At 43.8% G+C, this 24323-nt stretch overlaps 2 protein-coding genes and 1 long non-coding RNA gene across 4 annotated transcripts; 2 read left to right on the top strand and 1 right to left on the bottom strand.

Moving 5' to 3' along the window:
* Positions 1–361: 361 nt before the first annotated feature.
* Positions 362–3914, bottom strand: LOC131878927 (uncharacterized). Of its 2 annotated transcripts, XR_009373078.1 has the most exons (5): positions 3610–3914; positions 3155–3239; positions 1093–2061; positions 876–1008; positions 366–658 (listed from the first exon to the last, which is right to left on the bottom strand). It is a non-coding gene; the product is annotated as an uncharacterized LOC131878927 (long non-coding RNA). The 2 variants fall into 2 exon arrangements; XR_009373077.1 differs by lacking the exons at positions 3155–3239; positions 3610–3914 and having other exon boundaries at positions 362–658; positions 1093–3134.
* A 69-nt stretch (positions 3915–3983) lies between these two features.
* On the top strand, positions 3984–17597 carry LOC131878924 (myosin-2 essential light chain-like). The gene is made up of 4 exons (XM_059225076.1): positions 3984–4125; positions 12456–12552; positions 14712–14909; positions 16686–17597. Exons 2-4 carry the CDS (start codon positions 12457–12459, stop codon positions 16845–16847), a joined length of 456 nt encoding a protein of 151 aa, XP_059081059.1. The 5' UTR covers positions 3984–4125; position 12456; the 3' UTR covers positions 16848–17597.
* A 2211-nt stretch (positions 17598–19808) lies between these two features.
* LOC131878987 (uncharacterized) lies at positions 19809–22868 on the top strand. The gene is made up of 4 exons (XM_059225170.1): positions 19809–20019; positions 20159–20765; positions 20879–20918; positions 22142–22868. The coding sequence occupies exons 2-4, from the start codon at positions 20403–20405 to the stop codon at positions 22249–22251; spliced, it is 513 nt and encodes a 170-aa protein (XP_059081153.1). The 5' UTR covers positions 19809–20019; positions 20159–20402; the 3' UTR covers positions 22252–22868.
* Positions 22869–24323: the final 1455 nt, after the last annotated feature.

Genomic DNA, 24323 nt, shown 5'->3' with positions numbered 1-24323 from the left:
CTCCTACCACTTTTAAAATTCGGTGTGAATGGAGTGTGTATGTATGTCTGTAGTATGTGTTATGGGGTGGATGCTCGGGCTTGAGGTAGATTGACACGACAGGTTTCGACAATTTACGAGACAATATCACGGGAAGCAAATGCCTTAAATGGACTGAATAGGCCATTTTTAGTCGATAGAAATCAGTTTCAATCGGAACCAGTTGTTGTGGTCCCTTTCCTATCACATCACCTCGTCGGTCCCCCTCTCTTCATTTCAAGTCGCAATTCAAATTTCAACTGTGAATCGAGGTCACCCTCTGCTTGTCTGTGCCCGTTCCTCGGTTCATTCGACCGTTCAATCGGCCATTCGTTCATTGGTTCGCTCATTGGTTCGGTCGGTCCGCGAAAACTCTCGAGAAAGCCGAAGTGTATTATGTGAGCGAGTGTGATGATTTGCCCTGGGAATTTGCTAATCAAGCTGTGATTTATTTTATGGCTTCCGATAAATTTTAAAGACCACGACATCGAATATGGGGAGAGGGAGAGACGGGCAATCCAAAATGTTATTCGAAATGGTGCTTCATCATTTTTTTGGTGGTGGTGCCCTCCGTCGCTTGTCCAGCCAAGGATGTTTGTCTTGGCACATGGAGGGCTTTTTTACAAAACCACATTCTAAGCTGGAAACGAGGGGGGGATGCATTTACATGTCAATCAATGGGACTTTGGGAATCTCCAATGAAAGGAGATTTCATATTGAATATGTGTCAGACGTCAGGCTTGTTTCTCCCTCTCTCAAAGAGGCCTATTCAAATCATTCGACTATTATGACACGCATTCAACCAGCCAATCTAGGTCTCGTTTTAACCGATGCAAGCTACTACACTCCTTACTCACACTAGTATGTGCACACGTACACACAGGCATATCTAGGTAGGTGCAGTTGGTATTGACGTGTCCCTTGCTTTGATGGAGCCAGAACTTTTAGCGGAGAGCTGGAGCCATAAATCGAATGCAATTTCCCACTTCTCTGTGGAAAGAAGCGAACAGAGCTAGTTATGCGCCAATTGTGGGCTTTGATTGTCAGTTGATCCATGATTAGGGTTGACATTACCTTGCCAATTTCAAGACGTGGCTTGTCACACAAATCGCGCGTGACCTTTCTCTGATTTCAGCCTGAGGCTGCATTACCAGTAGACCAATGATTTTATCCGATTTTATGGATTCAACATCTCGGGCGCTAATGACTGGAGTCATCGGATGTTTCTGGTTCTGCAGACGGGAATCACGACCTCCAATCATCCACGACCGTGACTTATATGAAGATTTTTCCTTCTTCAATCGAGAGGCTGCCAATGTGGATGGAGCCAACCAGCCGCATGTCGATGATTTCGCAATAATTATGGAAAAAATGAAATGAGAAGGTATTTAAGAACCATTTAGCCATTTCTCAAGGCAAGGCAGAATGTCAAAGTTCCATTAAAGACATGGATGGAGATGGATGGTTGTGGCATGATCCAATTTAAGACGAGGAGAGGAACCTACTCGGTAATGCCAAAGAGGGATCATTATTCAATTCGCTCTCTTCCTCAATCCCCGATTCTCTCATTCCCTCCCAAAACTTGTGCTGGGTACAAAGTTAATAAGATAAGCTACTTCCAAGGATGGACGTCTCGAACCTGGACTAGAAACAGACAAGACACCAGGTTGATGATACTCATCTCAATTTTTCTAGTTCTCGTCCATGTGTCATTAACATTCGAAAATTGTAAATAGAGTCGTCTCAACCTCCCAGTCAACTCTAGACCCAATCTCCGTACATCATGAACTGAAATATGTAGTGCAGAAAAAAATGGCCTGCTTGCTCTTCAGAGATAAAACAAGCTGGCCATAAGCTCAGTCACGATCATCAATTGCGTTCTCTTAGGGCTGAGAAGAAAATGCATCCGAGGAATTCCCACGGATCAATGCTGACCTGTCGTTTGACAGGTGAGCTCGATCCCATCCAAATTAGTGAAGTCCCAGGGCTCATGCCATCATCGAGCATCGAGTGTTCTTGTCTCTTTTGCGTCAGCGAGCATACCTTGAAATGAGAAAAAGATGCATCCATTCCCCATTCCATCCACTCAGACGAGATCGAACAGGTGACAGGGGGAGGTAGGTGGTTGGGAATCAGAGATCGGAGACTGAAGACGTGGGGCCCATCCAACCCACCAACTAGTTGTTGTTAACAACCATCATCATCGTAGTCGTCATCGGGCATGTCTACTTCTCGAAAACACATCAACCCTCGGTGCCTCCGTTCCCTCCTTCCCTCTTTCCATCCATCTATCTATTTACTGTATCCATCCATCCATTCAACCACCCATCCAACCATCCATAGGTTCGTTTTTCTGTTCGTTGGTTGTTCTTAACGAACGTGCAGGAGACTGAGACTATCCAGTACCCACACATTCTTGGGTACCAAAAACTCGAGGATCGGATCGTTGTGGAAGCCATTCGTGTGATCTATCAATTTGCAGCCACACAGTATTTAGATTTTTCGGGTTGGTCCTGCATTCAGTTGCAAAAATGTTGGCTAGGGGGTGATCACTCGGGCTGCTCAAAGCATAAAATGAATTTGATTCTTTGCACTGAATCCGATATTTTGCATTGATTTATCTTTTTGCACTTTTTTCATTTTTTCACCTTTTTCTGCTTCTTATTGTTGCATTATTTTTGCTGAACGGCTTAATTATCTCACTTTTTGCACAACCTTTCAAGAGAAGGCCTATTCAGCTTTCATAAATCATTTGCTGCAATTCATTTCCTATCTAATGGCATGCTTAGTTGTCAACCCAAAGTAGTTGATTCATAAATTTAGCACCAATGCTTTGCACTGTTCTACAGAAAAATTATTCAGAAGTTCACTTTGTCATATGCTACTTATTGTTCAAAGATTGTTTAGAAGGCTTCTTTGAAACTTTAGCTCTCATTAAAACTTTTGGGCTTGATAACATTTTGATAAGAGATCTAATTTTAGTTCCATTTTCCTTCAACAGAATTGTTCATGAAAGATTGCATTTTAAAAGATGCAACATTTCTACCCAGTAGCATGTATAACCAATACACAAACCAATTGGCTGATTCATAAATTTTGACCATAAAGATAAAAAAGCCTAGGACTGACCCCTTACCCTGATTTCCTTTCATCTCATACGTGTAGGTGTGAAATAATTGTAACGGCATTCTAAAAGTTTGCACATCGGAAAAGGAGTTAATCTGAAACGCAAAAAAACAGGATGATCTCATCCTTTAAGTATGTATAGAGTGTATAGTCTAATGGTGCCAAGGAAATGAAAGAAACGATTCAATTTGTCAAACATGAAACTGACAACAATGTCATCATTAAATTCCACTTGTGCTCCACCAAACATATGACTAAACCTAGTGTCAATATGTACAGAGATCAAGTGTGGATGTTCCCTTATCATACCATACATGTGTAAAACTTGATTTTTTTTTCTATGACAAAGCCCCACTCACTATGCATAAAAGTGGTATTGAAAGTGGGATCATAACACTTGATTAAGGGTTAGAAGTACCAGAATTGGGCTGCGACTTGAACGAACGATGGTGTAGCCCACCTTACCCGACACTAGGTGAACATGGATCAGCGGCGTACCGTTCCAATCGACTTCCATCACAAGATAGGGCGGATGTGCGAGTCCCCGTAAGTCGTGTCGTTGGAGCTCCTTGACCCGGGTCGATATCCGTAAGTACGTACGTACCTACGTACGTACCTAGGTACCTATGAGGATCTCGGGCTTCTTCGAACGCTCCTGTGATATCGCCATGGTAGTGAAGACCGGGTACCTTCCACCCATCCACCCATAGATCCATCCATCCGAGCTAGCGAGGATCCGTCGGTTCATGGTAGGTAGGATCGGTAGGATCGGTAGGCCGGGGTTGGGCTCGCGATTCGGCGTTTTTGTCAGGGCCTGCTCTCGTGAGACCCAGGGTGATTCTATCCGCGTCAAGTCTGAGAAACACATACACGAGTGTCAAATACGTGAAAAGAGCTCGAAGTCGACTCTTTTAGTGGGATAATTCTCTTTCCGAGTTTGGATTCAGTCTCTTTGGGAACTCGGAGAGCATCCGACGACAGGTCAGACCGATTTCTATTCACTTGTTTACTCATTTCGTATCCACTTGGAAGCTTATGGGAGCAAACACCCCCAACAATCATCCGAATCTGACTTGGTAGATAGACAGACTATCTATCAGCTGAACGGCAAGCTGAACTCCCAGGCCAGACTCAAGGTTGAATTTGAGCAGAAAGAAGGAGGAAGTCAGGCACGAGAGAACAACCAAAGCCAACTTCAGACCGGGACCTATTTTTGAACGCTATTCCGCTATTCCGCTATTGGGCTTTTAGGCTTTTGGGGGAAGATCAATAAAAAAGAAAAAAAAAATAGGAAAGAGGAAAATGACAGGAAACCTCAGGAAAAGTGAAGTGTCATAAACCTCAATTAGACTAGCGTCACGTGCATGAATATTGTGCGAAACAGACAAAAGCTGAATTAGAAGGATTCATCATTGCTCAAACGTACGTATGTGTTTTAGTTGCGAAATCATGGTTGGAGTTTGAAACTGAGCTCCGTTCAAGCTCTTGTCCACTTTTTGAGCTTTCACTGTGTCATATTTTCAAGCTACTTCAAATGGAGTTACTTGATTTTGCAAACTCACAAACTTCTCTGAATAAAGCACTTCTCGCACTTCAGAAAAGTCATAAGATTCAAGGCAGATGCCAAGTAGGCTTGCAACTTGACGCTATTGATGGAAAGAAAAGAAACTTTGTCGACTTCAAAGTCTCGGGGACTTCAGACGGATTAAATAAAACTTCATGTCATGTGATCATCTTAAGTTGTCAGATAAGTTGTCATTTTCGATGCTTTGGAATGGTCATGAGAGTGAAGAGGTTTTAGTTCCGGCTTGTTTTGACTGACACGTGAAAGCTTGACGGTGAAAATAAATTTTAAAAAACTTGACGGCTTTCTGTTAAAGGGTCATTTTAGGTCATCGTTTATTGCGCATACACTTAGCACCTAATCCACGGTCTCGTTTTAGTCTCGCTTGTAAATTTTATTCGCGGAAGATGCGCCAGTCTGAATATTGAAGCGTTTGAAGCGGCATTCGAAGAAGGTATATGGGATTTCACAGTTGTGGTTTTGAAAAGCGGTCGCCGAGGGGTCGGTGGTGTTTTTTTTCTTCTTAGCCTCGGGTGACTCACACTTTGGGGTTAGAATGGCACGGGACAGGTTTCAAGACACCCAGAAAGACCAGACGCCTCTTTTGAGCGGGTTTACTACATACATGTACGGACGGTAGGCACACATTCTGGGTACATCTACCATACAACATCCGAGTGTAGCAGTGCAGGCAAGTCCTTGAACTATGATGTGACAAACGCTGATCTTCTTGATGCTCACGACCACGAGCGAATGCTCGATTCATCTATCTATTCCTTCATACATAAATACATACCTTCATCCATTACTCCGTATGTACTGCAGGTACTACAACTATCTGTTCAGTATTCTTCTCGGATGGCTCCGAGGCCAGATCAGCGAGAGAGAGCAGAGATCATTAGATAGATCCAGAAATTACTATTTTATGGTTGGTGCGTGAGCCAAAGGCTGAGAGTCTGACTAAAGCACTTTAGATTTCTATATTTGTCAGAGAAGAGATTGAGCCGTCCAGACTTGGGGGGGATAAGAGAATGGCCTCTCATTCATTCAAGAACGGGTATTAGTTGGATGGAGTGAAACGAAAATGGCGTATCTTTCCACGCAATTCAGTGGCTGACTATAAAGAACCCTGCTACTACTTCGTTCATACGACTGTACTATACTTTCCGTTCGGAATGATGCGGACACCTTGCTTCCTTGCTTATCCGACCCAAAGTGTGCTGGATCGCTTCGTCGATTTACGAGACGTTATTACATTACACTCGGGCTCATAAACTACAATGACGGAACCCACCTCATTTCAAGATTTGTGTGCTCTATTAAGTTCCAAAGGGAAAAATCCCATTACTCTATATTACTTACTTCAAGTTACGACTTGAATTGGACGCCAGCAGCCTTGAGTGAACCCATTCAGCCAAACCCATTCGGAGGACGCAAACGAGTCGACCCCGAGGTTGGCAGATTATTTATAAAGGTTTCTCACACATGAACGATCATTCGAGTTAATAGAACAAGAATGGACGAAATAATGGCTTTGTTATCTTGAAATTCCAAATGAAAAAGTATGTTCTTATCGAGTATTATCAGTTTTAATGTGCTCCTTTTACTTCGGACAGGATTCATATTGTGATCTAAATGAGACGGTGCACTTCTTGTGCCAAGGCTCCTTATTTGGGTGTACAACATGGATCTTGGGTTAGGATTGCAACATTAGTCTGGCACTCGGTGGAACGGTATCCTAGCTGGTAATTGAAAACTCTTATAGGTCGGATCGAAATCTGAAACCTCGCGGAGGTGCATGCACTTCTCTGGATGGTCCAGAGCTCTGTGTTTAGAAACCTGAATTTACATCTAAAGTGTCAGAGGACAACAAATCTTGTCTTGGATTCATATGCAAATAGATTCACCACTGGATCACAATTAACTCTTTGAGTCTCTGGTTCTGGTTGCTGCTAGTACCTGGTATGGCAGCAATAGCCCTACTAGTTAGTAGAGCCACTCAAATTCGCCGAGCAATCTCAATTTAATCTGGCAGATTTTTGCAATGCTCTTTCGTCTTCCTTCCTTCTCTTCTTGTCGTCGTGCTCGCTCGGTTTCTCGTGTCTGAATTTGAATGACTTGTCAGGCATTTGTCAGTGATCTCCTCACTTCTGAAGGATGCTGCAAAGGCACACCGAGATATTGAACGAGGTGAGAGCATCATTGTCAGTCAAGTCAGTCAAGATGAGGCCTTTGAGGAACAAGAAGAAGAAGCAGTCGGCGAAAAGCTCAACATGTCGTAAAAAGAGTCTAAAAACAGAAGTGACCGTAACCACTCGATTAACCAAAACGGCCCAACCTTTAAATACCGTGTGAACCATTAGTAGTGCCTGACGTCGCTCCTCCGACATGTTCGCAATGGTGGGATGGGTGAGCCAACGAGACACTTCCGACAATGGGTACCTACCTACCTTCCTTTTCTCAAAGTCACTGAGTCTAATGATGTTTACTGCAAACTCAAACACTCTTGGAGGGTGGCTGAGCGGTGGATTAGCTGGGTTTGTAGGGAGCTGGAAAACAATTCCATTGCGCAATGCTAGCAAATCAATTTCCTAATGGTTTTATTCAATATTGGCAAGTATCCAAACATCGCCTTGGCTTTTGTGGGCTTGGATGGTTTCATTAGTTATCGTTGAGCCGAGATGGATTGGCTCTCAAAGTCAGAAACGTCTTTGTCTCGCTCGCTCTTCTCTTGGGGATTTGTATTTTGTTCTGCTGAAATGAACACGTGTTTTGATATCATTCCACAATGTTTGGGCGGCAATCAATCTGATGAGGCGCCCCAAATCAAATCTGCAAACAAAGGGATCGAGCCTCGACTGACTTGAGAAATGTGACCAAAACTTTCCCGTCTGGGGCCTCATTTTTCTCATCCCGAACCGTGGTACTTTTTTCGCCATGAACCCATGTCCATATTCAGCCGGATCATCCCACCATTGATGGTTTTTTTATGGTGGAATTGAAAGTGGAGTTCGTTAAAAGTGAAGAGACGTTCTTCCCGCGTGGTTCCTGTTTTACGAATTGCACTTTGAGTCAGTCATGCGAACAACGAAGCAGAGTTTATGCTCTACCCAAATTTGGACTCCCTCCCAAAGCCTTTTAAGAGAGGATCCATCTGATTTATTGAAACCATACATTTAAGGATGAGTCCGATAAATGTTTTTAGCCAAACACAATAGCTCTGATTGATCGGAGCTCTTGGCAGGCATATTTTTGTAATCAAAGGTGATTTCACACCTCATTGTCATGAGCGGTGTACTAAGTGAGCCGAGAAGAAGGCGGAATACATGGCAGAATGTGGAGAAGTGAGGCCCATCCACCACCTTGGTGGTTGTGGTCCTGCTTGGGTTGATGGTATGGCATTGACGTGTCGTGAAGGAAATTTGGGAGGATGTGATCTTGTCAGAGAAGTCCCGGAGTTTGCCGATGTGAATGTGTTCAGAATGCTGACAAGAACTAGTCACAGATCGTTTTTACGCCGCCTGGCTCTCAATGTGTGTAAGATTGGCAGTTTTTGCCTCTCAACAATTGGTATTCATTAAAGATAAATGGTTCTTGTGGCCTATGTACAATCATTCACAGACGCATGACCGTCACATTCCAATCGACTTTTCACTCTGAACACAATCACTCACAAACGGATTGGGGAAATCCGAATATTCAGGGCCCATCAGAGTCGTTCCAAAGCCGTTTCAGGGTGGTCCCCCGTCCCCGACAGACTGACAGACTGACTGACTGACTGACTAACGGAGTGACGAGGGGGAAAAACAGTCAAGAAAAGAGATGAAAATGAAATTGAAATGATGTGTCAGTCGTGACAATGAGCAAAGGTTACTTCTATTAGAACCCAAACGCTCAAAAGGACAATTGAAGTGCCCCTCACACGCAGAGGAAGAGCAATAGCGCGATTCAGGGGAGGCATGAATCCTCAATCATGAGAAGAACCACCATGGAGATATGGACACACAGAGACACAGAGATGGCACGGGAGGTTATTAAGAGCATTAAGAGCAAGAGGATTTAAGAAGCTCCGTAAGGCTTCGTCTCGACAAGATGGCAGCCAGTTCGTAGGATCAGTAAAAAAACGAAATCAAACCTCACTCAACTTTACATAGGATAAAGAAATCATGATGAAAACACACATTCCTTTCATTCTTTCCGGGTTATTCAAACAGGCTGGCATGAGTTTCAAACTGAAAGAAAAACCCTGCCCTAATCGCCTTGAGAGGGTTTCTTTGGATCGGTGGTGATGTGTTCCCAAGCCTATCTAAATCCGACTTTAAAAGTACAAAGCTATGTTATTTTACATGGGGGGGGGGGAGACACTTAGGTAGGAGATACTCCTTGTCATAAATCAAGCCTATCTTTTAAGGCCCTCCCGAAAAAGAATATTGGTCAAAAATGTGGTAAGCGGGAAGGGGGGGTTGAGCAAGAGGATCAAAGCTGCTTTTGGGATGGACGTCGTTGAATAGCATCACCGTTGATTGGATGCACGATAGCCGAAGATTATGGTAGTTGCAGCCTCTATATGTGTGGTTGTGTGGTTGTGTGTGTGAGTAAGTGAGTGAGTGAGATAGAGAGAAAGAAAGAGAGAGAGACAGAGAGTGTACTCATACTCGTATATTCATCTTCGTCGCCATAATGTGTGGGCCTTGCTTACCTGGCTGGTTGACTTGCTTAAAACATTGAGCCAAGGGGCAAATTCGGGGGAAGAGTCCTCACGAACAACTGTTTCACTATTCAAATTCATTGACCATTTTCAGACGAAAATCACCACGCACCGATCTCAAATCTTGTTCTAGGATATCTCTTTTACGGGTTGGTCGTCAGCCCTCACCATTCTCGACCGACAATGGACAGCAGGCCTCTTCACTAACTCTATTGCACACAATTGATCCGATCTCTGTTTATGGAGCCCTGGATATGAACAACATTCGAGTGCTTCAACGCTACTATCTTTCTGACACCCTAATGAATTTGATCGCTATAGTCTAGTAGAGAGTAAGTGTCCCCACCTTGTGGCAATGCGTCAGACAATCAAAATATTTCCTGGTCCTGTATATTTAGATCAGTTGGGGAGACTGGTTGTGGCCATTCAAAAACCAAAGAAAATACTCGCTCGTGTTCTCAGTCATCCATCTATCTTCCAAAGACAAATTTTGAAGGGTGACACCCAAGCGATTGATTGAGAAATCGTACATGTGCATCTAGGCAGAGTCTTGCCCAGTTTGGCATTGGCAAACGAACCACGACGTCCACCTGAGAAGTCGAACACTCAGACGAAGCTTTTAAATTGGTGCTGAGTCGTCAAATAAGGCGCGAAATTTGATCCGTAACTATTTCTCGTTTCTCCGTAGATTAACGTTAGTGAACGTCAGATCTCATGATGATGGCGTTTCTCGATCCAGCTAGCCGTCATATAACTTGACATTGAGAACTTGCCTGCTTGCTTGCATGCACATTGTCAGTATCCCATGCGTTCATTTCTGGTTGACCCTATCTCATCAAGCATGCAGTAGTTTTATTGGTACCCTTGGTCCTGCTGTCACAAACGCGTCTACTACTGTACGAGATGTACGAGATGTACGAGATGTACGAGATGTACGAGATGTACGAGATGTACGAACTCACCAATACTAGAAGTGGAATTGAATTATCCTGTTTTTGGTCGGTGCTACTCATTGCTGGCATGAGCAAGTGTTGAAGAGATGAAAGTTCGGATAAGTTGGGGTGATTTTTGCACGACCTTACATTTGGTGTCGACCCAATGACATCACGACTAAACGTGAGCGAAGCGTTATTTCTCCTCATGGAGACTCTTTAAATAATCTTCAATCTACTGCACTCACTCACAGGGAGGGCCGCTTTGGCATCCAGCCACCAGAGACTATGTCCATATCCCCATGTACGTACGTATATATGTACAACTGTACATACATATGTACGTACGGCGAGAGAAAAAAAAAAGTGGCGGTGGTGGTGGTGCTAGTACGTGCATAAAGCTTTTTTATCTGAATATTGAAGAAGATCGATAAGAGGAGAAATTTTAGTACACCGAGTGTGTGACCAAATATTCGTCCATAGATTAGTTGTGCATCAGACCATGGCGCGGGCTTCGTCTCGGATAGGATTGATATCTTGGGTACATCCATCGACCGCCAGTCCAAGGTTTACTTTTCCAATGTGCCAATAAAACTTGTGTCCCAGCCATTCCATTTCTACCTTTGTCATTGGGCGCCAATGAGATGCCCGAAATACAATACAACTCGCACGAGCCCAGAAGGAGAGAGGCTTTCTTGGAATGGAGCCATAAAAGATACATTTCGAGATGCACTAAAATTTCCAAAACTTATACAGCCCATGATCATAATTCGGTGGTTGTAAAGAATCCAATCTGAATGAGACGGATCGACCCACAAACCACTCAAGGACATCGTAAGCATTAAGATGGAATCTGAGCCCTATACATTTGAGCAAAAAGCATTGGGTTAAGTACTCTCAAGTAGTTTATGCAAGGACTTCAAGTGGCTCTAAATTGAGATTCCACAGATATTCACAGCTTCGCTTTGTGGGAAACGAGTACGGCCAATCAAAGACCAAGGTTGCGACCTGTAAGTACCGTGCATATACGGTACAGAGTGTGTGGCATGAACCAGTCAAACGAACAACCACCTGAGATAAACTTCTCAGATGTCAGATCTTTGGTTGGTTCCCACTTCCACGTTGAGAACATTTTATGCTCTTTCTATCTAAAGCACTGGGCTTGGGCTTGAAAGTACGACACAATTTGACAACCTGGCAAAACACGGCCGAAAGCAAATCATCCACGCCCAGCGCCATTCATGTATTCAAAGAAACCCTTAATTGGCTTCCAATAGGACTATCTTGTTTATTTGCATAATTATGGGGGGTTTCGCAGGTCATTTGAACTTGCTCACCGCCGATTTTGGATTTGTACGTACTCTCACGCACCTCTTTCGTGGCAATCATGTGGAAAAAGTTGGGTGCATTCGACCAATGAGACGTAATAAGCGAACAGGAGGTGATGCTGTCATCACTTGGCATGGCATGGCATGGCATAGCATAGCATGGCATCATACGTTTGAACATATTTCGGTCCTCTATTCAATGCAGAACACGTTTTTCAATGCACTCGTGCGCAAGTAATTTCCTTTCCAAGATTAAAGTGCATAAATGAGTGTAGGTTTTTGTGACTCAATTTTGAGGGACCCTTCCTTGACGACGGTTGGTTTCGCTTTTGGCACACCTTAGGTTTTTGGTGATTAGGACCCGCGATCTCCAGAAACGATAACAACATATCTTTTTAACGGTGTTATTCATCGAAATCAACTTGGCGATATGACTGAAAGGAGGAGCCTTGGATCGAATGTCGCTGAAGATTGAGATTAATTGCTCTTTAGATTCGTTAACGAAGATTGCACTGTAGTGGCTGGTGGCTGTGAAGGGGCCATCGACATCGTTGGGTCTTTGTATTTCACACATACACACACACACCCTGCAGTACTGGTGGTGGTAGAAGAAGTTGTGGTGGTAGTAGAGATAGTAGGTAATGCAGGCGAAAAGCCTCTCAAAGACGTGTTGAGAGTTGTTATCTACCATAAAATGACATATTGTATCCCGCCTATGAATAGGCACTCAAGACAATGGCAATAAATTGAGAAGTCTTTTGTTTCACCTTTCATTCCAGGATGTCGGGGAAGACTGGTCTTTTTTCCGAGGACCAAATCGCCGAGTTTCAAGAGGCATTCATGCTCTTTGACACCAAGGGCGATGGTATGATCCCGGTAAGCACCTTCATTCTCTCTCTTTCTCTCGTTCTATCTTTTTCCCTTCGTTACCTCCTTTGATTGGACCGTCCAAAGAGATTTTCCTTGCAAAAATGACCGACCCAATGAAATCGCCGCCTTCATCTGAGACATCAATCTGACCCTGAGGCTGGCTCGCTTGTGCAACTGTCAGCCAGGTTATCATTCACAGGCCAAGACGTGCGAGTTTATTGAGACGGGAACTCGATCGTGTCCAAGCACGGAATCGACGAGTCTAATTCAATTCAGAGAGAACACCTTTTTTCTCTATTATGCCTTTTGGCCAAAGAAACCCTTGATTCCAATATTTGGCCTCATCATCGGTCTGGTTCGATGAAAGAATCTATAGAGAACAAAGCAGCACTTGTTGGAGGAGCCATAACGAGCTAGCTGTCGACTTGGTAATTCGTAACTTTTCTTAGGGTAGCTCAAAAAAAGTTATTGGAAATTAGCAAAAAAAAAGTCGAGACGTGATTGGAAAAAACAGTATCGGTGGAACTTGGCTTCGATTCCCTGAGGAAGAAGGGAGTGATATGCCAATTTTAGATTGCAATGGGACCCTCTTGTTCTTGTTAACCTACGAGTTAGGTGTGACCGGGGTGTCGTGTCGATTAGGCTGAACTTGTTTCGGATCATCTTGTAATGGGTCGAAGACACACCCAAAATGATAGAGCACCTCAAACGGACTCCTTCCTTCTCTCATATCCAAATTGTGCCATAAATCTAATAAGATTACAGACGAAACTCGAAGAGGCGAGCACAAACCCGAAGTGCAACTTGGATATAGCACCCCTTCTTGTACTGTATTACTACAATCAGCCAGTCAGCAATGGGTTCATTCGCTTGCGATCTTTTCACCGCAATTAACCTCCTTTGGGTGCGCTCGCATTTTGAAAATAACTTGGCAAGTGGCGTGGCCTCGTGAAGCACATGATGATCTGCATAAAATACAGCCGATTACCAAGTGTAGCATCTCATAAGCCTCAATCATGCTCCAGATCTACTAGGCATAGAGAGGCTTGGATGTAAGACCCGAAATTGGCCTATTCAGGATTCGACATTGCCTATAATTTAGAACAAATTCAATCATAATTGAAGGGAATTACCCAAGAACATCATCACAAAGTACAACATGGCCATGGCTTATCCCCCTTCTGCAATGAGTGTTAACGGTACAAGGTAGAAATGGTAGGTGCATTCGATCAGCATTGCCACATGATATGAAGATGCGAGATGCGAGATGCATATACGGTACATACGTACATACGTACCGTACTCTGCCTCCATCTGGGGAAAGGTGTGATTGCTTATTGAATATGGGTACTGTTATTTGAGGCCGGTTAGTTATTCCTCGACCAATCCGAGACAACCAACCAGAAGGATCACATTTCGAAGGCTAATTCCCACCGTGATTGCCAAACCTGATTGTCCTCGGCCGATTGTTTATCTTAACCAAGCCTCATCCTGCCTATTTTCAATGCTTGATAATGATCTTGATGTTCTGGCCATCTTGGGTCGGCATTTTTGGGGTGGGTGAAGTCCCCAATTCAAGGTAGTTTGGGGTTTCCTCGACAGAGAGGGATTAGGGTAAGGTGATGTTAATGATAATGATGATGCACTCGAGTCACGTTGTTGTTTTTTTAACCGGACTGAATTTGAACTGCCAAGCCCATGGACGGAATGGGGCAAGGAAGGTATCAATTAAAAATTTGATAAACCCGTGACAGGGAAGCATTCCCAAGTTCAAATTTGCGGCTGCGTCGCCATTTTGACACTTCATTTAAATTCAGAACCCTCGTTTTGAGAGGCAATTCGACGAGCTGGATTACGTGGTAAAAGAACGAGAGACTGGACATATACTGTAGTAGATTGGAAACTCCGTTCAATCGTTTGTCAGCAGGGTCTATTGTATTGAAGGCGCTAAATTGCGCTTGGACCTTCTCCATGATTGTTCTTCTTGAAAAGACAGGCGGGAATATCCACCCCCAAGGATAAAAGAAGCAAAGTCAATCAATACGAGCCCTGGGGTCAGCATTTTGGGAAGTGAATACGTTTAAGTTTTCTGCGCCACGCACGTAAGCATCTACAGACAGTTTTCAATTAACTCTGCCTTCGTGGCTTCTTTTTATGCATTGCAGGCCAACCAAGTGGGCGAAGTGGTCCGAGCCTTGGGTCAGAACCCCACGGAGGCCGATATCCGACGTTTGGTCCAGAACAACAACAATGAGGGGCGTGTCACTTTCGAGACATTTCTGCCCATCCTCCATGCCGTGTCGCAAAAGCAAATGACGGACACCGTGGATGACTTCGTGGAAGGTCTTCGCCATTTTGACAAGGTAATTTCGGTTTCCCGTCAGAAAAGGCCACATGGCTCATCATTGCCTGATGCCGAATGAAACGACCTAGGACGAGAAGGTGGAAGGAATGCTCGGCTCTCAAATTACTGTCTGGTGGAGTTCATATTTCTTCGGATTCCTAAGAAATGCACAGGAAGTCATTGGGATGCTATCGACAAGAGTGGGATATACTGAAAAAGTGTTTGCTTTGCCAAACAAAATTACGATAACCTTGGAAACTAAGGCCACTCACCTCATTTGCAGTACATTGCCTACTTGGGTTATTCGGTCACCTCGTACGTATGAAAGAACAAGGAGAGAGAAAAACAAGCATTCCTTGGTTCATTCCATTTGATTCAAACCGACATGTTCGCCTTAACGGGCTTAGTAGAGTGGTGGATTACTCTTTGTTTTTAACCTGGATCAATGCATTTACGCCAAGTCATACATGTAGGCGATTTGTCTGACACTTATGGGCATCGTTGATAGCAACTTTCGTTTTCCTGCTTGCAACGAGACATATTTAGCTTTTCCTGAGTCTACGAACAAGGGGCGTTTGGCGTATTTGGAAAAGCTATGCTAAACACGAGTAGCTAGCATTGCTATGGAAACAAAAGCATGTTTTTGGCTGAAATGCAATAAATCATGAAACCCCTCAGTTAAAACAAGGCACAAAGAAACAGAGTGAAAAGTGCAAATCAATCCATTTTTAAAAAGAAGAGCACCGAGAATGGGTCGAGGCAAAAAAGGTGGCGTGGGACGAGACCACGGACGAAAAAGGATCGATGCCATTGTTCTTGGTTGATTGCGGAATATTTTAGTGTTATGAATTGATGGTTGAAGTAACATTTCAATTTATCTCAAAAATAATCTTGACGTAATCTACAATGCCGAGGGAAAAAAAAGATATTTTTCCGTCTGGTTTTTTTAATGATAGAAAATGGACAGACTTGCTCCAAAAGTCTGAAGTGAGAAGATATTAAAAGACAATCACTCATTTAACAATGGGACTTCATTAACTTGCCAGTGAACCCAAAGTCAAAATTATTGATTCATTGATTGAGTGCGTTGTTTCCAAATCTCGAGACGAATAGGAATAGGAGGCCTCAAGGCCAATCGTTCGTTCGTTCGTTCGTTCGATCATGGTTATTTATGTATTGCTTGCTGTACCATTGCAGTACCTACACGCACTACTCACTCACTCACTCACTGACTTACTGTACGGGGTCGAGGCGAAAAGATGACATTGACAAAGAGAGAAATGAAACTATCGAGGATGATGGGGGTCATGGCTCTTGAGCGTATCTAAAATGATTGCGGAAGATAACATTTTAAGTAAGTCAACCTGCCATTGTGGGCCTGGGCGTCTTTATGGACTGCTTTGTGATCGAAATGGTCCTAAATTGAGCTTGATTATGATCTTATTGCCCACTCAGGACATTAGTATCGACGACTGCCCAAAAATGTCGATTGACAAAATCGAGCAGATTTTTCCGTCATATAGTGGGTTAGAATTTACCACCTTGCGGTCACATACCTACTATTGTGAACGTCTGATTTGAAGTAAGTCCTCCTCGAGTGGTGGAAACGACCCAGGACATAGTGTCGCTTAACTGTTCTCCTCTCACTCGAGATGGACTCGTTCTGGGCCCACGATCGAGAGTAGTGTAAATCCGGCCAGATTGCCTTCAGCAAAAAGTTTAGCTTGGGCCGGATTATTGGCCGTGGTAAAAATACCCTACCCCAAGACATTATACTCCCGCGGTTCTCTTCCAGGATGGAGCCGGATTCATGTCCAGTGCTGAACTCCGACACATGCTCACTTCTCTGGGCGAGAAGATGACTGAGGAGGAGGTTGAGGTTCTCATCCATGGCCAAGAGGATTCTCAAGGAAACATCAACTACGAGGATTTCGTTAAGATGGTGTTAGCCAACTAGACACCCGCCTCGGACTCGGGCTTGTCCCATAAACCCGCCTCGGTCGCCCTGGGGAACCTATGATCCGCACCCTGGTGGCCAGGTCTCACCATCAATCAAATGCTATTTGAGTCATGATTGTGACTTGAAAGAGAGAACCAGGGCCCTCCAACTCACTTGGCTCTCGTGCGCCGGATCTGTCTCTTCTGCCTCAAAAAAAACCTGCTTTTGTCTACTGCTTAAGGAAAAAAGCCCCATTTGTAAACTTACGTATCATATTACTATTATCATTATTACGATTATTAATCTTATTACCATTAGTCTAATGTCGAACCTCTTCTCCCTTATCTGCTACATATACATAGAAACATCTTCTCCCGCGCTAAAAAAAAAATACATCATTTATCCATTTTTATTCATGTTTGCATGCAGTCGAAGGAAGCAGCATATTCCAATTTTTAATGTATCATGGAAATGAATTTAGTTCTTAAGGCACACTCTTCTTTTTGTTGTTATCGTATCCCTTTTACGTTACGCTTCATACATAAATACACTATTTATGATCTTAAGTTAATGTTTGCCCTGGATCAATTAATCAATTCTCCGGCATTCCGCTGAAAAACAACACTATGAAGATTCATAAGCCGTGTCAGCGCAAATAAAAGACATTTTCTTATGCTTTTGAACACTACAGCAAAGTTCCACAAAAATGTTCATGCATGAAATATATATTTGAAAGAAAATACACTTATCCTCGTATTACTGTACCGACATGTGCCTTGTGCAACCAACATTTGCTTGGTGTTTTCCTTATTTCCTCGTCACTTGGCCATTGATTCAATTTCCTTGATTGACCTGAGATATTTTCTGCACAGTTTATGACTCTGACACATCAAACTGACTGAACTCGTTCCAACCTTTCCACTGGGTTGATTTCTCGTGGGGATCTCTTTCTAATGGCTGGCTCATCCTTGCTCTTGAGTCAAAGGATTGAGAAAGGCCAGTATAGGCTTGTTGCCGAAACAACAGCAATGTGAAGCTAAAAAAGATCTCCAGACTTGGGAACGAATGAAGGCGCCAAGACCGAAAGTTTGTTCCATCTATCTTGTCCTCTTTGTGTTCCATAATGAGGAGATATATACCATGGAACAAAGACCTCTAGCATTATCCCTTTTCTAGTTTCAAGAATTTCCAAGAAATGACGTGACGCATTGGTGAATGGATTAGATAATTTTGTAAAATATGTTATGGCATAAAAACCCCCTCCTCTAATGAGATTCCTGTCCAGAGGAGTTCAGTGGTCCTTGTTTAAAGCCCACCATTATTGGGTGAATTTGAGCATTCTTTGCGAGAACACATCAGCACGCAGACCTTCCGCTGAATCCGTCGTGGGCGGTGCAAACATGTTTCGAGACGACACGGTGCCATAAATTGCCAGAAAGTTTTCCAAATGAGTTTAGCCACATAAAGTAGAATAGTTGCCAGAACGATTATTTATTTTGTTTGACCCTTCATCTGCCTCGAAGTGTATGTACGTATCTGGGAACTTCATAGTAGGTAACTAATGACCTACCCGACAAGCCGAAATGAATCTGCATCATGCTGTCCCTCCCTTCCCATTAAATTGAATATTCGGTGAGGTGAAGCATTCAGAAGGCAATTATTCAATTACCACCCAAGATAATGGTTGACCGCAACCTCAACACCATTGTGCGGAGATATAATAATTATGTGGCCCAGTCTGTGTTCGTATTGTTGGGTTTTTGATAACGTACATCATTTCGACACCTTCGGGGAAAGAAACCTTTTCAGTACATTTGTTTAGTACAGCTAGAATATTTCTATTGACATTCTTCCTCGAGAAAATTGCAATTTGGCGGGTGAAATTTCGTTTTGCAGAGATGCCGTTCGACAATAGAACTTGGGCGGCGAAAACAAGGTAAGAATTGCAGAGAAAATTTGATTGCACGTTAGTTGAAAATAAGTTGACAGGGAGCTACGAAGCTGGCTCTCGATATCGGCAAATTTATAATCCGATCCTTCCTTCCGAGGCTATCGAGCAATTCCTTGTAAAATAGCGCTCAAGATATTGATTGATCAGTCCGCTCCAACTTTTAAAGTCTTGTTCGTAACTGGTCCTACGCGTTTTTCTGAAAGTCTGGGATGGGCCCAACTCTCACCAAAGAGAGTGTTTCGGTATTGGTAGACATCGGAAATATCCATATGTAAACATACTTTTGGTGCGAGAGACTCCATTCCGAACGTAAATCAAGACGAGCTATGTGTGTCCAGTAATGGCATCCCTGGTCTTTGTTGGAAGGTGAGCGGGTAGGCAACCTTGTGCCCCCATTTCCAAGGTCGGTTGGAACCAAAGACCCATGGCTCGTTTTCAACGGGGAAAAGAGAGAGGGAGAGAGAGGAGAGAACTTGGATGAGGTGTGCAAAGAAGGAAATGAAGAGAGAGAGACAGAGACAGAGAGAGAGGTTACAGCAGTCAGTCAGTTTCACTTGAGGTTGTTCCTCTCCCCTCTCTCTTCTTTCACATGGTTGTCTCTGCTTGGCCAGCCTTTGGCCTCTTCGTTGGCTCCACAGCCTTCATGTCCTCTCTCTCTCTCTCTGTGGGTGGAACCACTCAACTTACAACGGAGGTTGAAATGCTGGAGAGACGGAGACTAAAAAGAAGCCAGCTCAGGTTACTCCATACAGGTGAAGACAAAAGCCTCGTTCGGACCTCAGTTGGCAAAGGAATGTGTTCCAGACCATTCAATTCAATACTAACTAGTGTTCGTTTGACCATACGCCCTCGGAAAGTGTGAGTTAACTCACCGACACTAACGTGTCCTTGAGGACCAAACCTTACGGTAAGAAGAATAGATTGGAGAGAGAGAGAGGGAGAAAAAGCGCTGGTTGGGAATTGGAGGATTGTTGTTCCTTGTTCCATTAGATGGCCAGTGGGTGAGCCAGAGAGCGAGGGAGCGAGTCAGCGAGCGAGTCAGCGAGGTAGTGAGTGGCTCCAGAATCGTGGAGACCCAAGGACGGAAACCCGAGCCTTGGAGGCAACAGTTTGGCATTTCACGGCAAACTCTAATGAACCTCCAGGTCTTTGGTGAATGTGACGGGAAACAAAAGACCATTGGCCTTGTTGGATCAAACAGTTTTTAATGGTCTTCTAAGCCGTTATACAAAGATCTGGGTAAGTGACAAAGACACGAGTTGTGCGGTCAATGCTCCAAGTCTGAGGCCTTTTTGATTGGATGTCGTGTCACTCGAGACTTGCCAAATATTTTCGAGCACTCTCGGATTCAGTGGAAAATATTTTCTTTTCATTTCAGCACCAGGGCCTGCCTGGCATATGAAAGATATCGCCTGAATGTGAAGCGACGAGACCTTAGTTATCCGAATACAAGAGCGAATGTTTCGTTGCATAATTGATGGGAACGAAATGGACGACGGACACTTGATGTCGAAGAGAATTTTTGCCAATTCAGCTGTGTTTCAACATTTGAAGTGCTAGTGCCTGAAAAGTGAAGTTATTTTTTATCATTCTCCGGGATCTTCAATAGCAAGACTGGCAAGATGAGTTCAAGTGGTAGAGAAAAGCCCAAGAAAGTGAAAAGTGTGACGATGAGTGTGGATTTCTCCTCCATGGACATGGAGGACCGTATCATGGGATCGCCGTCGATCTCGATTTCGTCACCACCCAAAGACAATCCGCCTTTCTCGTTGGATGACGACGATTACACTCACGAGGAATACTACACCGTGGCGAACACTCAAAACGAGGTCAACAGTAACTTAGAATGTGCTTTCTCTGAGGTCGATCCCAAGCTCATCTTGGCGGCCTCCAAGTTTGTCCACGAGCTCATTTTCCAAGCCCAAATCGAGGCTCAAAATCAACTGATGGGCTCGAAACTCGACAATAATCTCTCCGACACAGATGTAAGCTTTGATTAGACTCTCGATGGTCTCAATTTAGGGCCGCCTACTCCACATTCGAGGAAGTTTGCTTTGAACTATCAGAAGTTATCGATTATCATTTTTTCCCTTTCCAGCCTCTCCTTGCGGGAAAAGGGCAGAAAAGACCAAAGTTAGGTAAGTCTCGTTCGTTCAAGGCACTCCTTCGACAGATTGGATTTTGAGAACTAGTCTTGAGGACGAGGAAACTCATCCATCTTGATAAGCGCGATTCCCTTCTGACTCAAACTCTCCCGATCCTAAAAGTAGGAGATGATGAGTACTGTAGTGAGACGAATATAGAACTCCCTACAGTATGCACGTAGATACTGTAGGTAGGACCATAAGTACCTTATTTCGTTTGGAGTGGTTCAAGCTGAAAGTGTATTTCCGGACCACCAATGACTCGTATTTAGTTCTCTTGAACTTCTCTAGAAAATCCTGGTGTGGTGGGCGTGACAAAACTTTAGCCATGCAATTAACACTACCTTTATTGGATTTCATTTTGAAATCCTTATTCCATCTCGAAATCGATAGAAACGAACATGCAACCAACACTCCTTCTTGCTCCTTCATCAAAAAAACTGAACTCATACAAAAAATATGACTTCAGCATGGTTGAGTAACGGGTGAACCTCGATTCCGAATGATCAATGAAACTAAGGGCATATTTCCAAGGTCAGGTCTGAGTGGATGTGCTATTCTTTGCAATTTATGCACATTTCATTTAGTGGGAGGGTCGGCTTATGAACAAGAGCGCTATTTGTCAGCCCACTCCCTTTCTAAAATTAGAAACTAGGAGGGAATTAATGGCATTGAGACAACGGAGGCAATCCTTTGCTCATCTGAAAATCGAGCAAAGATAAGCCAACGTTAACGTTCCCTACCTTTATGAATGAATTCATCCTTTGGCCCAAATTCTCGAGGTTTTAAAGTCGCATTTGTCGAATGTCTTTCAAGCGCGAACGTGAAAGGTTTGCTTCTTAATTTTACAGACTTTCGAAATGAACCAAGTTGGAAAAGAGCGTTCTTTTCTAATTTGGAATCCAGTTCCAACCTCGTAAAGTTGTGTTATTCTTAATCCGTTTTTTGAAGCAAAAATTCCTAGCTAGCCTCTTTTTAAAAGTTGGGCGGATTTCTAAAATTTTGGTGGGCATTATCGTTAACAAACAGAACTGTGTATTCTCACCAGTTGCAAAAAAACACACAGGGCAATCAAACCCAACAAGAATGCACATTATTTCAGAGACCCGGGAGCGCCCTAAACGTAAAGTTCTCTTTGTTCTGCAAATAGTGTATTAACGTCAGGGCACGAGATCAATGAGAGCTTTCAAGTTGGCATTTCCTCGTTTGCATTTCAGACTCCCATTCAAGTGCAGATGGAAACCTCCGCTTCATCCGCGAAGAAATCAATAAGAAATGTCGCCGAATGTATCGTGTGTTCCTCTCGTGTTATGGAAAACTTCCCTAAGAAGCCACCATCACGATCCCATTTTCCCTCCCTCTTGCCATGTGGAAATGCATAAATAATACATTCCATTAATCAGAACAACCACAACCACTACCACAAATATACCCAAGGAGGAAGGAATCAATCCCATGTTGAATCAGTGTTGGTTACGCCACTTGCCCACAAATGAAAATACTCACTGGAAAAAGTAAACGTTCAGGGTTGCCAATTGGCGAGATCACACTGATCGAAAGAGAGGGCCGACTTTGAGTGGTTGAGTGGAGTTCCTCCCGTGCATCTGTTGTTAATGTCTAGTACGAGTACATCATACATATCTGCTACAAATAACGGTCATTAGTTGTGCTTTCTAACTAGACACAAAAATGTACACCATTTCAAAAGCCTCTATGTCTTGCATCACAATACAGATCACCGTCAAGGACACAACCACATAATCTATATAATAACCATTGTGAATTGTGAGGACCTGGATATTTTTTCAATGTGCACCTCTAGGCTCGATTGATTCCCTCAGTAATGAGGGTATACATTGTGATATGTTCATCCATGTTAGTCCAACACCCATCCCTGCAATGTTCATTTGAAATGACGCTTGTCTCCGACAAAAAAATATAAATGACCAAACATGACAAATCTCATCAATGGCAAAGAGAATCATTGGTAAGGTTAACAAGAGTAATACTGTATTTGGCACGAGCGACGATGAAAATGCATCATTATTAATGTGGTGGACTTTTTTCCGGTCGACCGAGCACAACTTCACGGAGCGATTTTGGTCTCCATTGACCGTAGCTCTGAGGCAATTGGACCATCTTATTGGCCCTCTGCTCTTGGTCCGATTGCATTTTGGTCCGTACACTCACTTGGTCAGAGCTCGAGGCGAAGTAAACCCCATCACTGTAGTCTATGAAGGTCTTAGAAGGCTCAAAAATGTCACCCTCGGAAAAGAGCTTTGAGTTGGACAAAGGCTCCGTGTCAGGGATTTGGCCCAAGGCCTTCCTGTCCCTGATCTCAATGTACTTCTTCTTCAGAGGTGACGGGGTCGAGAAAATAAAATTGAGCTTAATGGGGTCGTAATACCCGGCCGATTCGATCACTTCATTGCTAGACAACACGTCCTGACTAGACGACCCATGTCCCTGGACCCGATAACTATGATCCTCCAACAGGTATTTGGTGTGGGGATCCACTTTCTCGATGTAGTCCCCATAGGACGGATTATTGTTGGCAATGGCGGACGGAATTGTGCTGTAGGTCTTTGTGGTCTTGCGAACGGGTCGTTTGGGTTGTTCTCTCTGGGATTCGAAGACCAGAACCACCTCAATTGGTTCTTGAACGGAACAATCCAATTCCTGTTCCAGCATTGCCCGCTCGTTCAGAAGTCTATTCAAGTCGTAATTGGTCTCCTCGATTTGCATGGACCGCCGACTGTAAACGTGATTTTGGTGAAGACCGGACGAGGACTCGTCACAACAAATGCAAATCGTATTCCGACGTTGAGGATTGGGCTCGAACGAATTGGCGCCGGAATATTGATCCGATTCCAAGTACGAGTTTTGAGTTGGAGCCAGGAGATAATCTACGTCCAAATCAACCGACTCGCGGGGCACTTGTTTCGAAGTAGATTCAGAATAAAAGTCTTGTGGTGAGAAAAGAGTAGTGTCAGACTCCCTGTCTTCAAAATCCTCTAGGTAATTGTAGTAATCATAATCATCAGATTGTGGCGAAGGGGCATAGGTGGTTGTGGTTAGTGGATCAGGATATGGGTCGGCGGGGGCAGCGAAAGGATCTTGAAATGGTTTCAAATGCTTCCGCTTGGGAACGGGAAACTTGTCAGCAAAGGTTGGCTCAAAATAGAGCCCTTGCGTGAAATGATCCTGCTTCTCATCAAAAAGGACATTAAGTGGTGTGGTAGGGTGGAGAGGATCTGAGGGATCAAATCTGCTTTTCTCAAAGTTTCCTGGGCGATCATTTTGATTGATCGGTACAGGAGATGCCCTTACCGGGGGTGGTCTTGTTGGCCTTTTGCGCTGCCTTCGCTGTTTTCCACGCTGTCCCAGCCTTCTGCGCTT

This window comes from Tigriopus californicus, chromosome 4 (assembly GCF_007210705.1).
Source record: "Tigriopus californicus strain San Diego chromosome 4, Tcal_SD_v2.1, whole genome shotgun sequence".
NCBI lineage: Eukaryota > Metazoa > Arthropoda > Copepoda > Harpacticoida > Harpacticidae > Tigriopus > Tigriopus californicus.
Note: the sequence above shows the minus strand (reverse complement) of the source record. Positions and strands in the feature narration are given on the sequence as shown.